The sequence below is a fragment of the Grus americana genome, chromosome 7, assembly GCF_028858705.1.
Source record: "Grus americana isolate bGruAme1 chromosome 7, bGruAme1.mat, whole genome shotgun sequence".
In the NCBI taxonomy this organism is placed as follows: domain Eukaryota; kingdom Metazoa; phylum Chordata; class Aves; order Gruiformes; family Gruidae; genus Grus; species Grus americana.
In genome coordinates, this window is record NC_072858.1 from 1290694 (window position 1) to 1307021 (window position 16328).

A 16328-nucleotide genomic window follows, 5' to 3' on the forward strand; every position below is an offset into this window, starting at 1 on the left:
ATTAGGCACGTTAGGAAAATTACTCCAATTTTGGGTGTGGAGAATTGCTCGTGTACAGCAGGAGGGGACGGGGGCTGAGCCCCTTCGGAGGCACAGATCCCCATCTGTGGGTGTGAACCTCTCCCGTTTCCCTTGCCAATTTAAAGGTGGAAAAGGACAAGCCAGAGATGCCCAGCCATGCTCATCTCCAGTATTTTTTATTTGGTTTTATCTTTAAAGGTGGTAATTTTGGATAAATTCAGAATATCTGCGTAGCCTTTTCCGAGTATATTGTTGTACATAGCAAGGCAGTCATGTGCATGTAGCTCACCAGAATCAGAAGAGACCAGGTGATGAAATACCATTTTAATCTGTCTCTGATAACTCTGCAAGCGATAGGATGAAAGTGTCCTTTTTGCTGTCATCAACATTAATTTGAAAAGTCAAAGAAAACCAAACAACTCTTGCTTTATAAAACATTACTCATGGAATTAATTGTGTAGTAATGTGGATCTAAGTTACAGGTGGAAGTCCTGGCTTAAGAAATGGTGTCCAGGGGTACGGAAACCAGAGTTTCAGTCCGTTCCCGTGCGTGTCCTGCTGGGCATCCCCGGGAAACTGGAGGGGCTGTTGTGAGGCTGCTGTTCCGTGGATTGCTCCGTATAATTGGAGACGCCTTAGACTTCAGTGTTGGGATTGATGCTTCCCCAGCATTTCTTTATATCCAGAGAGCTCATCAAAGTTAATAGTTTTGCCAGGGGCTTTGACAGCAGCAGAAAAAAGAAACTGTCGTTGCCTGAGGTCCAAACATCGTCTCGAGCTGGAAAATGTTTCGCTGTCTTGTTAGAGATGGCCACGTTACAAGTGCCTCCAGTAACATTATTGTGCTGTAGGTAGCACAACAAGCATCGCACTGACCTGTTCCTCTTCTGTAAATGCTTTATTTATCATTCTGCCTTCAAAGGAAATACGGATTAAATTTATCATAGTACCTTGCAGGGTAATTTCTTTATCGTGCTACTGATCATGTCTTGCAGGAATTTCTCTTATCCTGGCTTAATGGCAAAAAAAAAAAAAAAAAATTTTCCTTTTCTGGTGTTTTTCCTTCTTTCAGCTGCTTGCAAATCATCTTCCCGGTGCCCGCAGGTAGCCTGTGCTGCTGTCCCGGGGAAGGACCGCCAGGAGAACGGCACGGGGCTGCTTTGCCGGGACGGTTGGTGGATCGCAGAGGTCTTGCTGCCGTCTCCCCTCTCCCTGGCTCCGTGGATGTTAACGATCTCGCAGCGTCACTGGGTACCCGTTTTGCTTTGTTCTAGACCGCCGCAGGTCCGTGAAGGGCTCTCACTCGCCGGGTCAGACGAGGCATCGTGCCTGGGCGTATACGTACATCTTACGGCTTAAGAAAGTCTGTGCTGTGCGTATATATTTTCACGTGTGCCTCGAGACGTGTAGTCTTCTCCGTTGTCTGTCCCGTACGAATCGCTGCTGGGCCTGGGGGTTACGATGGCGTTGGCACGTTCCTCCCGTTCCCTCTTTTCTGCCCCTTCCACGAGCTGGGCTGGCGCGAGGGCGGCTTGCTAATTAATCCTTGGCCTGGCAGGGCTGCCCTGCAGGCACACGGGAAGGCTGCGGCGTGGGAGGAAGCCCGGAAAAACCTTAAATGTGCTTCTTATGTTCTTGCGACTTTCACAAAATAAAAATGTAGGGATGTTCATGCATCGCTCTGAGTCGTGAGGGTTTGGAGGTGAAGAGGAGGATATTGGGGGGATCCCCCCAGCTGATTGGGACTAATCATCCTTTTCCACCCGTTCATACAGAAACGTTGCCGTTGTCCTCCCAGTTGTTCCGTTCGGCACATTTGGAAACTCGTTTCTTTTTTTTCCTTGCCGGATGGGGGTTATGGTTTTCTGAGGTGTTTGGTTTGCATTTAAAATTAATACATCATCCTTGACCGAGTAACGTCTGTAAGATAACCCTCGCTAACAGCAGGTGGGTACCATGCAGATGCGTTATTGGACATTCACTGAACTTGGTGTTCTGGCTCCGACTCCTAAAGCTTCGTGAACCTCCTACTCTTTCCTAGGATAATTTTTTGGCAAAGCTTTACTATTCCCTGGATGGTTCTTTAGCCATGTTAACCCTTTATAAGAATATGACTTTCTAATTTTGTAAAATGTTATTTCTTTCATAAGATTTATTATTCTATGTCCATTTCTGTTGTTGTAAAAGATTCTCCAAAAATTGAATTTGATTAATATTATGTATTATGTTTTAAATTCTTTTTCACCTGTTGGGAGGGTGAATCCCACAAAGTCCAGTGATAGCCTGAATTCCAGTCTGCCCTCAGGAACACGTAATTGATAATATTAGCAAGTACATTCAAACGGCAGCTTTGAAAACATGCTGGCTGGGAAGGAAAGCAGCCCTGCAGTTGCTGGAATTATATTTCCATAGAGAATGTCACCAGGTCTGGGCAGAAGACATGGGCTTTCCTTGTTTCAGTAGTAATTGTGGACTTTGTACTTCCAGCTGGGCAAAAGCAGATGTTTAACATCGCTTGGACCAACAGGAACTTGTTTAAAAAGATGAGTGGTGTCCCCGTGTCGGTGAGAGTTAGGTTTAATGATCTGCTTTGGCACCTGGAATCGGAGGAACAAAATTCAATGAAGAGGTTTATAGCGTGCGAGTGCGTTTTTCCGAAACGAGTGAAGGTTCCAGAAATGATCCCTACTACTGCGAGATGCAGAGAAGTTGGGACGAGAAGTGTTTGACAGCACAAAGCAGCTAGTGAAAGGAAAGGGCAGTGAATTCTGCAGCGCGGATCGTGCTTGGGAAATAAGATGTTATTCCCAGAGCCTGCCGTAACCTAGGGATGTGTCCCCACTGCCGGCTCCGTTTGAAATTGTGGCTTCTAAGCGGGATGTGGAGACTGCTGATGGGACACCGGGATTCACGTCTGGAATGAGACGATGCGGTATGGGGGGTCTCAGTTTCTGAAAAGTGGTTTTCTGCACAGCTAATGGAGAACTAATGCTCAAGGTCTGCCCTTAAATTCAGCCATAGCCAGGAATCCTCGAGGATTAAGTGGTCTGATTTAATTAGCATAGGTCAGCAGCAGACCTGGATTGCTACTTTATCATGAGTAACGTGTTTAGTGCAATTTAGTGATTTAGCGAGCTTTGTGAATTGCCTGAGCAGACTGTGATTCTCTTGGATAAAGCTGCTGTTTTAAATTATTGGCAAAATAATTTCCCATGGATGGAGCGAGACGCAGAGTTTGTGATGGGTAACAGTAGAAACTGGAGGTGTGCTGTTTAGTCTTAAATAAGAAAACTGATCTTTCTGCAATCTGAAAGCATTAATGTATCTTTGAAATTCTTGTTTTAAGGGCCACATTTTTTTTTAATTTAAAATTTCCACCAAAATTCCACTGAGAATCAGTGGACATTGTGGCCAGATCCAACTAAACACAAAGCCTCTTGTTTTGACCATGCAGACAGGTAGAGAGAGAAACGTTTCGCAGGAGGTTAAAAGAGCGTTCTGTGAAATACGGCTGGGAAAAACATGAGGTTTTTTAAAGGCATTTTTGTTTACCGGAAAACAAAAAACGTTTCCTTATGGTTTGGATGCAGGTTCTGCCTCCAGAATGGATGCTCACGTGGGTCCTTTGATGCCGACGCAAGTCACCCGGGTAACTGCTGTGTCTGCACCGGCCGTGACGTTCATGGCAACCAATTTGGTGGATCAGACGTTAACAGGTGTGTTTATGTTTCTATACACTGATTATATTACTGAAGCATATGTTGTATATTTGTGCACTTCCAACCAAGCCGTGCTTGCCACACTGCCTAGAAATGGGGAACCCTGAAAAAAATCGGCTCAAATTTTATGACGTTTGCTTTAGCTAATTACGAGCACATTCAGAGTGTTTCAGATCCTGTTTGCTGCGTCTGGCAATTGGCAGTAGCTTTGCATTTGATGGTACGAAAGGCAAGTTTCTGAGAGGTCCTCGGGCTTTTCCTGTCCCGTGGCGTGGTATTCAGAAGCATTACAGCGATAATGTGGTTATCTTTTGGATAGTTGCTCCGTGAAGCCTCGTTGGCTGAAGCCTCCGAGGATGCTTGATGCTGTACTGTGCGATAAAACTGGTTTATTTTCTGTCATGTAAATGTGCGCGTTGTCGTGTGAGGTGGGGCCGTGCTGTACCGAAAGCCTGGAGGAAGCCTTGTGGCTTTGTTCCTGTTCACGTATACGCGTTGCAAATCACGATCAAAAAGAGATCAGGTTTTGATAGGAAATTTGGAACATCTTTCCTAATAACGTGAAATCCCTCTTAGGATGCTGTCGTCACGAAGTCGGGAGCTCTGTTAATGGAGATGAGAAGCTGTGGTGGGGCTGGACAGGGTGTTCCTCTGCTGACCGGGGCGCGCACAGCCATGGACAGGGGGTACCGGCCGGCTGCGTGGCACCACGGGGTCCTGAACGCACCTTCCCAGCCGTGTTTCGTGGAAAAAACTGGCATTTATCAGGAATTACAAGGTGTGATTTATGTGATCCTTCACACCTAGGGATTAGCACGGTTGTGGAGGTGTTGAAGAGTCAGAAATGGATGTAGCTGTACTGTGTTTGTTCCTGTACGGATGTTTGGTACCAAAGCTATCACTGGTCCAGCTAAGCCGTCTCCTTCGTGGGCACCTCAGGCTCACCGGCTCTACCCACGGCTGAGATAAAAGTTTCATGAAATACTTTGTGGTCAGCTGTGCTAGGCAAATCCGAAGTGGAGCAGGAGGCTCCCTTTGAAGGAGGTCTGCTTGCTGCTCTACCTGTCCTGAACAGGATCCTCTGATGGAATTCAGGTTGCTGAGTATTGCAGCTTGTCTGGAAATTGCCGAAAATTTTATGATTCAGACACCTTAAGACTGAAGGAAAGTTCATACATGTCTCTTTTGACATACTTCAGTTAAAGTTTCTTGTCTGGTTTGGTTTGCTTTTGGTGAATACCTACTTCTTTTATCATCTGTACAGTTACTGTGCTTGAAGACCTCTCCTCATTAAAGTCACCAAGAATTGTAGTGACTTGCTTTCTTGTCAGAAGCAGGTGAGATGGAGGAATGTTAAAATAGTTCAAGGAATGCAGGGACAGAAAGATGAAGATTTGTGCAAGGGTCATGCTGATCTGCAGCTTGTTCCTTGTTGGAAAACTGAAATCGTGGTTTCTAATATATTTCATATCAAGTATACTTCATAATCTTCTTCTTGGCAGACTTCAAAACACAAACGCTCCTGATGTTATCCCTCATGCTGAAGAAGGATTTAACTGTATAAAGCTTTCGGATGTCTAGATGACTTCTGATGATGAGGCCAGCGTGACATTTGGTCAATAGATTGCCTAAATCAAGTGGCTATACTGTTAGGAGTCCATCATTTTGGAAGAGCAATCCTTACATTTTTTTATATGCATACAAATAATGTAAATAAGATGAACGTTATATTTCTGTTTCCAGCTTTCTCTTGAAAATACAAAATACCTTCATCTTTCTCTTTTCGTCATCTTGGATTTGCTGCCAACTCCATTTAAGAGAAAAATGGTAATTTCACTCAAGTATAGTATGGATTTTTATTTAAGGTTTTTGAGGAGATCCCACTCTTTTATATAGGTTGCTACAAACTCCTGATCTTCAGGGGAAAAACAATCAAAGTAGGCATCATAATTAAGAGCAAATGGCAGCAGTAAAGGTGTTTTCACACATCAGCCTCAGAGTGCTACAGAAAAGCAGAGGTGCACTTGGGGAAGCTGTCAGGAGACGCTGGGCGCCTGGCAAAGCTGTGGGACCTTCCAGTGCCGGGGTGGGAAACTGCAGCACGCAGCCTGCTCCGGAGAGTTACGGTGGAGAGATGGTTTGAGAAGATACCATCCTCCAACTTTGAGGTTGGTTGGTTGTTTTGTTGTTTGGTTGGGGTTTTTTTGTGGTTTTGGGGTTTTTTTTGTTAAATTTGAAAGCTCTGCACCTTGAGGAATGTATTCATTGAGGGTTTCCAGCCCAGGAGCACTGAAACACAGGGGTGGTTGTTTCCGAGAGAGGACTTGGACAGACGATTGGAATACCAACGCATTAAGCCGTGAATCTTACATCTGGTGTGTTTAACGTACGTACGCAGGCCTGCCCCAGCAGGTTTCGGTGCCAGTGCCTACGCTGGCGGCGTTAAGCCAACGTACAGGTTTTGTACGGCACTACAGCCACGCTCTCGCTTTGCAATATAGGTAAGCCTTTCTTTGACTCTGTTGCTAAAGAGAAAATGGAGTGTTCAGCGAGGCTTGGCACAGTTGGATTTTGCTCATGACAACACCAAATCCCTCTTTCTCTGAAGACAAAATTAATAAAACTTGCTGTATTTCTGGAGCAGGAGGAGTAAACTTTGCAATGCTGCGGGCTTCTAGAAAGCATTTATGTTTGTATTGGAAGCTGGAAAAGCCCAGTCTCAAGTACAAATCTGACTTTTCTGCATTACGGGAGGTTCTGGAGAGGTGGAGCTGTCACTACCACCCTCCCAGAGCTCTGCATCCGTTCACAGAGACGCAGAGCTCAGACCATGAAGTGCCTGGAAGTTCGGGGCCGAGATCTTGAACTTGATATTTAGAAAGAATCGCATGTAAAGAGCGGGGGAAGGAAGGTCAGCACGAATTAGCGAAGGTCTTTGGCTCAGAGCCTGGCTTAGCCTGGGCCAGCCTTGCAGAGGTGCAGAAACACCTGGAGAGGGAGGCTGAGCAACGGTATGGAGACTTAAACGAGGGGAAACACAAAGCCAGGTGGAAAGTCCACGCCGATGAGCGGGCGGCAGCAGCTGCCTCGTGCTCAGGGAGGGAGGAGGCGAAGGAGCGGGGCCCCGTGCTGCGCGCGGTGCGGTGGGAGCTGGTGCTGCTCGGGGGGGGGTGATGCTGGGGGGGGGGCGATGCGGGGGGCGATGCTCCTGCCTGTGCAGCGCTATGGGAAATGCAGAGACGGAGCCAGCCGCGGAGGTGGGGATGGTGCGCCCTGCACGGAGTCCGAGGGAAGGTGCAGGCAGGGGGTTTTCACGTTTTCCTCCTTTAACAAAGGAACTGTTCTCAGGGTAGTGGCAAATAGCGTCTGCTGGGTAGTTGGCTGTGTGCCTGAGAAGTCCAGCACTGAAATGATTTTGTCCTTGAACTCTGCACCAGGGATATAGCCCATGGTATGGTACAGGAGACGAAGAATTTGATTTGTCCTTGTTATTCTACTGTTCCCATTACAAATCTCAAAAAAAAAAAAAAAAAAGGAGTGGGAAGAGATTGCTGCAGAAGGAGAAACCCACTGCTCAAGGAGACTTGTTCTGGGAGAGGAGGCAGGGCGTTTGGCAGGGCACAGGGAAGCTGGTCAAAGCAGACAGTAGGCGCGGTTAAAGGGCGACATACAGCGTGCAGGCAGGAGCAGGATCTGTTTCCCTGCAGCAGCGATGACGGGCTGAAGGTGGGATCCCCCTCTGCGGGAGCGGGGCATGGACCCGGCTGGGGTGGCCGGCACTGCAGTCCCACGCTTGGCTCCAGCCGAAGCGAGAGGGCAGGACTTGCCAGTCAGATAGGGTTCTTAGGCTCGTCTCAAACAACAAAAGCAGTAAGATTGTGAGGAGAGACAGAACTGATGGCAGAGATAGTGGAGGGATAATAAAAGCTGAGTGTTTAGATGGGCGCACTTGAAGTAAATTCAATTCTCTGAAACATTTAGAATCAAAATTTTAAACTTCCTTTGAGATTAACAGAGGTTTGGCCTCTAAATACCTTTGCAAAACAAATTATTATCTCTTCTCTGTAGCTGCTTCTGGAATGAATCAGTCCTCCCTGTTCTTCCCTCTTCCTCTCATTCTGCTTTTAATAAGATGTTTATGATCATACACCTACATCCTCTGCGATATACCCAAGATAATTTTGCTACTTCACCTTTACTTTTCACACTGTGAATTATTCATGTCTCTCTACCTGCGTGGAGCCTGAGAGGTCTCTAATCAGGTATCTTTATCCTCCCGTCTCCAGCGCATCCTTCGGCAGCGTTACAGCAAGTGCGGGAGCACGTCGTTGGTAATTACGCTGCTAAGTTTAGGGGCAAAAAAACCTGCGTGATCGTGTTGGAAATACGTCGTGGTGGCTTAGTTGTCAGACTGCAGTTTATTTTATGCACTTAAGTTAAAGAGGGGTGAAAAGTGGTTGATTAATGGGAAGGGAGTAAACCCGAGCACGGCGGTGCGCCAGCTGCCAGCGGAGGGTAAACCTGCACCTTGCTGGCGGTGCTTCTGCAGAGGAGAAATGTGTCCCGATCCGAGAAGCCCCAGCACTGCTCTGCTCGATATCCTCCTCGGACGGCAGAGCGGGCCAGCGGCGCGGGCTCCCCGCGGCCCCCCCTCCCTGCCGCCCCTCGCTTTTCGGGAGCTCAGCATCCCTCCTGGGCTCCGCCAGCCCTGGCCCGGGCAGCGCTCCCTGCCCCACCTCACTGGGGGCTCCTCGGCTCGGGGGCTAAACACAGGCTTGATGTTTTTTATTCTTGGGGAAAACAGTCACAATGTTCAACTACAGATATAAAAATAAATGACTCCTGACGTGCACAGTGACTTTCAGGACTTTTTTATTTTATTTTAATTTTTTTATTTCCATCTTATTTTACATGTGCTGACTGTCCAAAATTTTGTGGAAATATATTTCACGTGTGAATGCCTAATGAACTGCCTGCTGCAGAAGTTCACCTACGTGTGCTGTGCCATTGATGCTCTACTTCGAGCAAAAGATACAGCACGCGAGTCCTTCCCTGGGGCTTCAGCTTTCCCGTTTGGGTGCAGAGAGGGGGAGCTTTTCAAAGGAGGAGAAAAATAGAGAGGGTGCCTCAGGCACTCGCAGCACGGTGTCTCTCCACGAGGAAGATGTGTAAGGTTCAGACAGGAGCGGGGATGGCTGCCCGTGCACGAGAGCCTCCCGGCTTGGTCTGCCCCGGTACGTCCGTGCTCCACGCTCCAAGCCAATCTTCAGTTACTGACGAGCAGGGTAAGAGCAGCCGTGACAAAAGCAGTTATGCCTTGTGTTGTACCTTCCTTCGCATCACACTGGAGCTGTGCGAGTGTGGTTTAGGCGCTCTTTCCTATTTCATTTCTTCAGCATCAGCTGTGGGAAACTCCTCTGCTGAATTTCACTTGTGCAACAGTTTGTTTAAATCTGCCAACGGATGTTTATGTGTTGGTATTAACGTTTGTAAAGCTAGCTAAACGTGTTTCCTTGTTCCTCATGCACGTGTGCGTATGCATGTACATGAATGAATGATCTTGGCTACTTCTTAAGCCAACATGATAATGAAGAAAAAGTCAAAATTCTAATAGTAACAAAAAGCTTTTTTTTTCCTAGGATTAGAGAAATAGTTAGAAAGAAGCAGAGCTGGAAGTAGGGTTGATGTGATGTCCCTATTAGAAGGAAAAATAAATCCCAGGTCCGTAAAGCATCATTTCCCAAGCGTGCTGCTCCATGTCCAGCTGCTCCGCGGTCAAGTGACAGAATCCGAACAGCAATTTGTTTGTGGCTGTTTCAGCAGCAGCTCATCGGCCTTCCGGAGCTGCTGCTTCAGGGGCTACTCCATGGCGAGAGCAGAAGAGTCAAGAGCTGGAAATGCCGCTTGGCAGCGTTGCCCTCAAAGGCTCCCAGCATGTGGGCGGCCGTGGTGCCCTGACCCCCGCGCCAGCTGTGCGTGTGTGTTTGTGCCAGCAAAACGTGGCCAGCGCCAGCTGTGCGTGTGTGTTTGTGCCAGCAAAACGTGGCCAGCGCCAGCTGTGCGTGTGTGTTTGCCAGCAAAACGTGGCCAGCGCCAGCTGTGCGTGTGTGTTTGTGCCAGCAAAACGTGGCCAGCGCCAGCTGTGCGTGTGTGTTTGTGCCAGCAAAACGTGGCCAGCGCCAGCTGTGCGTGTGTGTTTGTGCCAGCAAAACGTGGCCAGTGCCAGCTGTGCGCCTGCAAATGCCGTCCCAAACTTGGGCTGCTGCGGCTGCCTTTAAATTGCTGCCAAACCGATGACTTGCAAGGGAAGGGTTGCTGCAGGGGGGGATGTCTCAAGGTTCCTTTCATCCTCTACAAACATATTTCTGGAAGGCACGCTAATATTTTGGTTTAAAAAGCTTGTCAGAAGGGCGGGAGGCTGCACAGGATGCGCTGTGCCTGCTGTGCCACGCGGGGAAACCCGAGGACTGGCTCGTGGCACGGCGTGGGAACAGAGAGCGAGCCCCAGGGGTACCCCAGAGCAGAGTCGGAGTGACAGGGGCAACGACACACCGCCGTGAAACGGTTAGGAAACGCCACGTTGTCTTTCTTCTGCCACGTGTTAGAGCTGGAGGACGTGTTAGCAGAGTTCAGTTGAAGCGAGGTGCCCTAGTTGTGCCTCCCAACCCCAGAGGCTCCTGCCTGGGCATCCCTGGCCTCCGAGCGCTCGGCCGCAATTGCCTGCGCCCTCCCCGGAGCCCGGCCGGAGAAGAGAGGGCAGCGGCGGGCAGGCTGAACCCGGGTGCGACTTTGCTGCGTTCAGAGACCGCCGTGCCCGGTAATGCTTTGATTGCCCGTTACCAGATGTTTCGTGAAGAAAGACAAATTTAGAGAGCCTTTTGATATGTATTATCTGCTCCCTAGTCCTAGCTCCTTAAATATGGAAATTAATTGATGTCGTTTGTAAATCTTCTTTTTCACTCAATGAAAATTAAGTCAGTCAACTTCTGGAAAAAAGGACATATATTTAAATTTTTATGATTGTGATCTATTCCACGGTGAAGCAGAGTCAAACAGCTCAGACTCCAGCCTCGTCCTCTGCGTAGCTCCAGTTACGCGTGTGCCTGTTCTGTAGTCTGAGTAATTTTAAAATGAACCAAACGGTATTTCGAGATGTGAATCTGCCCTTTAATAGGCAGTCCCTAAAAAGCAGTGCTGGCAAATAGCTTCCTGAAGCTGCTACAGCAGAGTTTTGGTCTGGCGGGCAGAACAGTTTGACTCCGTAGCTCTTGAGCTGGATGAGGGCTGAGCTGTGTCGTGGCTCGTCCTTGTTTCAGCATCCTTCACGCGGGTGGTAGCACCCTCCGTGTGCGGCGTGTCATTGTGCTGGGGCTCTCCGAGGAGCCTGCGCGGGGTGGCTGGGTGCAGGGTGGGCGTCCCCCCGCGAAGCGGGACAGGGGGCTGCGGGCAGAGCAGGCAGGGGCAGGGGGCTGCAGGCAGAGCAGGCAGGGGCAGGGGCTGCGGGCAGAGCAGGCAGGGGCAGGGGGCTGCGGGCAGAGCAGGCAGGGACAGGGGGCTGCGGGCAGAGCAGGCAGGGACAGGGGGCTGCAGGCAGAGCAGGCAGGGACAGGGGGCTGCGGGCAGAGCAGGCAGGGACAGGGGGCTGCGGGCAGAGCAGGCAGGGACAGGGGGCTGCGGGCAGAGCAGGCAGGGACAGGGGGCTGCAGGCAGAGCAGGCAGGGGCAGGGGGCTGCGGGCAGAGCAGGCAGGGGCAGGGGGCTGCGGGCAGAGCAGGCAGGGGCAGGGGGCTGCGGGCAGAGCAGGCGGGGACGGGTCACTGCCGGCGCCATTCCCGAGCGGTTTGAGCCTCCTTCGGTAACCGTACTGCCGTGCTGGAACCCTGCAGGCGCGTCTGCACGGGAACGCTTGGTTGTGATTATTTATTGCTCGTGGAGTCTTTGTCATGAATGAGTTGAAACGTCGTCATTTTTTGTTGTTTAACTCTGCCTAAAAATTTTGTGGGATTTAAGGTCAAAATCCAAGCGCTGTGGTTCAGGGAAAGCAGCAGAAAAAACTCAGTGCAATGAAAACCCGACTGTAAAGCATACGGACGCGTCCCATTAAAATACAGCGTGATGCTCAGAAAGGTGATATGGCCCTCGGCACAGACGTACGTGTGTAAATATAGGAACGAGCGAGGAGGAGTTGAGGAGGCTTGGAGCCACAGGCAGTGGTTTGGTTTTCCTTCGCCAGTTTTAGCTTGTTGGGAACGTATTTATTGCACATTAATAAGAAATCCTTTCCCCTCACAGATACTGGCAAAGAACCGAGCAGATCCTCCTGCCCGCCGACCTTGATTTTACATACGGAGAGGAAGAGCACCCCTGTGGAGAGCGATGGCGATAAGGTCTGCGATGGAGTTTCTTCTTTTAAAAACCTCTTTAAACTATCGAACTGCACAAATCAGAGTCAGGATAAAGGACTGTCCTCTGGCTGGAGCTGTGCTGGTGATACGGGATTGTTTCCTGCAGCCGGTTTTAAAGAGCTATCTATTTAATTTATCTTGGTGCTTTGTAGGAGCTCTGTCACTGTAGTGTCGGGCTATCAGAGGAGGGATGCTCGCGGCTGGTTTTGTCCCCGTGCTGGAGGAGAAGCGAGTCTATGGGGTGTGTGCGCTTGTGCAAATGTGGAGGTGTGACACAGCCCGGGGAAAAAAAATTCAGCTGAGAAGCTGACGTGCGGAAACAGAGTGCCTGTGATTTTGTGAGGCTCGGGGTGGTGGCAGGGACCTGCGGAGCGGGGTCAGCCCCTGCTGCGAGGGGTCAGCTCGCTTACCGCAACGCCAGCCCCTGGTGCAAGGAGGAATTTCTTCGTGGCCCTCACCTTTCTGGTGTTACTGATTTAACTGCTGGGCACTTCTGTAGTCCTCCTTTGCAGATAATTGCAAGGTCCTTAAATAAAACTGACAGGTGAACGTAAACAGATAGCAAATGGTATGTGCAGCTTACAGACAGGTAATACTATATGCGTGTAACTTCATTAGCTTTTCATAACGAAGCCTAATTATTGTATGAAGGAAGGGGGCGTGAATCATACGCCCAGCTTCTGTGAAATAAATGGAAGCCTTTGCTTTCTGCACAGCTCATGCAGACTTCATGCAAATGGCTAAAGCTAAAAGAGGGAAACCTTTATCCGAGCGCGGGGGTGTGGAAGAGCGTCTCCGGCTCAGAAAGCAGCAGCGCGGAAGATGCTCGAAGCCGCCCTGGAGCAGCCTGTCTGTTCCCCTGCGCCTCTGCTCCGCGCACGCGTGGGTTTGGCATCAGGAGCGCTGTCCTGCAGGAGGAAGACCTGTGGGCTGAGCTGCTCTTCGCTTTATTTTCACGTGGCGCGTTCCTGTCACGCTGCTGTCTTTTGGCTCTCTGCGAGCAAAGCTGCCCGGCGCTGCAGGTGTTCCCCACGTTTGCAGCTGCGTTGGTGCTTGGGCACGTTCCTTAAGGCTTTAAGTTGTAAAATACTTTCAAGATGAAGACCTCTGGACGTAGGCTTTATTATTTTTTAATTAAGTACGTGCTTCTCTTGATACCGCACTGAGCTAGATCACCGCCTTCCTCCCATGCCTCCCCCTGGCAGCTCATTTCCGTCGGCTGCTGCGCTGAGCAGCCGTTCCTCAGCCGGGACGGCACTGCCCGTCCTGTCAGCCGTAGCACGCAGCCCCGCCGCGCCGTCGCAGCTCCGTCCGTACGGCCAGCCTCACGCCGAGCGGCCCGGCCCTGTCGCAGTGGGCTTCGATGGGGACCGGAGTGCCGCCGGGTCCCTCCCTGGGGGCTCGGGGGGGGCTGCTGCCGGCTGAAGCCAGGGAGAGTCGCTCCTGCGGCGTTGTGATGTCTTTGGGAAGTCCCAGAAAAGCTGCTCAGAAGTGGGCAGCCAGCGATGGCCGCGAGGGCGCTGAGCTCTGCGCTCCCTGGCCTCACCGAGCTGCTCCCGCAAGCCGTGCCCCTGGGCCGAACGCTGCCCGGACCCGGTACCGGCGTTTTCTGGCCACCCGCACCCCTGCCCGGCCGTTTCCCCACGGCTCCCCCGCACGCACTGCCACTTTGTGCACGGACCCTCCTGCCTGCCCCTGCCCCGTCGCTCCCCGAGCTTCGTTTCTGACGAGGCGGCTCTCCTCGTTACCGCAGTGCACGGATTTATTCCTCCTGTCCCAGGTGAGCTGTTGGCCCGGACAAAAGCGTATCTGCTGGGTTTTCATTTGTATTGCCGTAAGCGGGGCGACATTTTTATTATTTCCTGTTTATCTGGGCTGTTCCCAAGGTAGCTGGTGGGTCACACAGCCGCTCGTGGAGCAGTGGCAATAAGGGTAATCCACTTCAAGGCAGAGGGGGTGATTTGTATAACAGTAACAGTCTTCTGCATCAGCTTTATTTGTTGACTAATCTCTATCTGTCTTTCAAGGATCATTCTTTTAAACTGGTAAATGAGGATGACAGCACATCAAACGGCAACAAGCCCGTGGCATCCACTCCGGTGCCAGGATCGCCATGGTAAGCAAATGCAGTCGGACCTGCTAGAATTCATTCATCGGTGCTGTTTCCCTCGCCAAACGCGCGTCGGTGGTCTGCCGCGTGGGGAAAAACGCGCTTCCCCGGGCGTGGAGTAGCAGTGCTGGGTTCCCATCCCAGCTCCCGCCGGAGCTGTTCCTCGTTGACGGGGTACGCAGGGAGCACGCGGGGCGGTGGCCGCAGGCACGGTGTGAGGCAGCCGACGGTTTCTCTGCTGGGTGCGTGGTCTGCGCGGCCCCTCGCCCGCTGTGAGCAGGGCTGCGCTCGGCCGTGCTCCTTGGGCTCTGCCTCGGGCTCTGGGCTCGCACGGTGCTTGGGTGGATCCGAGGCGAAACAGGAGGTCCGTAAGAAAAGTTCTTGCTTTTTAGGGCCAGGTCCTCTTTCTCTCCTAGTTACCTCCGTGGCAGCGGATGTCTCTTAGTGTCTTGCGAGAATGGGGTTGATTTCAGGTCGTATTGGTGAAAACAGGCTGCGTCCCGTGACCCTGACCGTGTTCCCGTTCAGGTCACTGCGTGCTGGGTAACTAAAGCTCTTGTGTCATTTTTAAAGAGATAAAAACTTTCTTCACTTTCTGTCCTGAACAGTCGACTAGAAGGATTATTATATTATCCATATAATAATTAGTTTATACTTAGTGGCTGATATCTATGGGATCTTTGGCTGAGGCGCTCCATGGAGATACCAGCCATTATTTGTTATTGTCATACTGTGTCATTTTGCAAACCAGTGTTGTAAGCGCAGTCCGATGTCCTACTTTAATCTCAGCATCATAAATACGTGATTTACATCTATCGTGTCTTCTCGAGAGCTGCTGCTCCGTGGTGTAGTGCAGAGGAGTCCAGCAGTGCCATGGGCAGGTTTTGGTTTCGTTGGTCCGTTCTCGCAGAGAAGAGCCGTCGGCAGCGGTACCCGCAGAGGGGTCCCACAGCATCCCCTCTCCCCAGCAGCATCTGCTGAGCGGTGGGTGGGCAGCCGGTACCTCCGCCAAAGTGCCCCGCTCTCGGATCCAAACTTGTGGCAGTTCAATCTCCAAGGAGAAACCTTACGTTTCTGGGTTTCCAGGGGACTGTTTAGCGACCCAGCGAGTGCTCCGGGTGCAAGAAAAGGCATCCAGATCTGGTCCTTGGGACCGGCGGGAGGGGGCACGGTCCTCGTGCTGGCAGTTGTCCCGTGTTCTGAGGTGACAATGTCTCGTCCGTCCCATGGCTCATGATGGATCATGGAGTGAGCCTGCAGGGTGCTTCAGTCACACTTTACAAGTTTTTCTGGTAGGTTGGAGCTAGATATGCAATACAAATTCAACAAATCCTGAATTTACTTCAACCACTCTCCGCCCATAGGTTGGCTCCCTGCTTCTGCGGGACCCATGGTTGATGTGGCATCACCAAGAACCTGTCAGAAATAGCTAGACCATAATTTTTAATGGCAGAAAAATTTTCAGAAATGTTACCAAACCTTACCTACCTTATGAAATAAAAAAAAAAACCCACTAATACCATCATCTTGTGCCCTTACTCATTCTTAAATTACAACTTTCTAAAGGGAAACACGAGCATAACAATATTTGCATTTCCAGTTTATACTCTGTGACTGAAACAAAATACCATGCGTCCCCTGTGGATAATTGAAACCGTTATTATACCAAAGAGGAACAGGTGACGTGTTACATGGGGAAAGGGACATTAATTTTAAATTAAATGTCAAATTATATTAGTCATGGAAAAGTGAAGAGGCATCATGAGGGACCCCGGAGTTTCTAACCTGGGGTGACGGCACGCGAGACCTGGTGATGCCGGGTGATTAATGAGCACCGTCACCATCGGTGTGCGTGGCCGGAGGGGCAGCGAGCCCAGCGGCGTGCCAGCAGACACAAAACACACGTTTCCAGACCCAGCGGTTAGAACCTCTGTCACATAACGGCTGCCACGGCCCCGCGTGCGTGTGGTAGCATCGCAGGTCCCAAGCGAGAGGCTGGTTTCAGGTTCACCATCCTTTGCCACCAGTTCCCCAAGGGGTTCAGGTTCTGCAGCACGCTTACTTGCCAGTGAAA

At 50.6% G+C, this 16328-nt stretch overlaps 1 protein-coding gene across 3 annotated transcripts in view; it reads left to right on the forward strand.

The window, feature by feature from the left end:
- The window catches only part of TCERG1L (transcription elongation regulator 1 like), a 91389-nt gene that overhangs the window by 49928 nt on the left and 25133 nt on the right, over positions 1-16328 (forward strand). For 2 of the 3 annotated variants that reach the window (XM_054832724.1, XM_054832725.1), the window contains exons 5-7: positions 3612-3737; positions 12032-12126; positions 14172-14260. In XM_054832724.1, the coding sequence (XP_054688699.1) occupies positions 3612-3737; positions 12032-12126; positions 14172-14260 (310 nt within the window). The remainder of the gene's footprint in view (positions 1-3611; positions 3738-12031; positions 12127-14171; positions 14261-16328) is intronic. The other variant, XM_054832726.1, reaches the window with a different exon arrangement.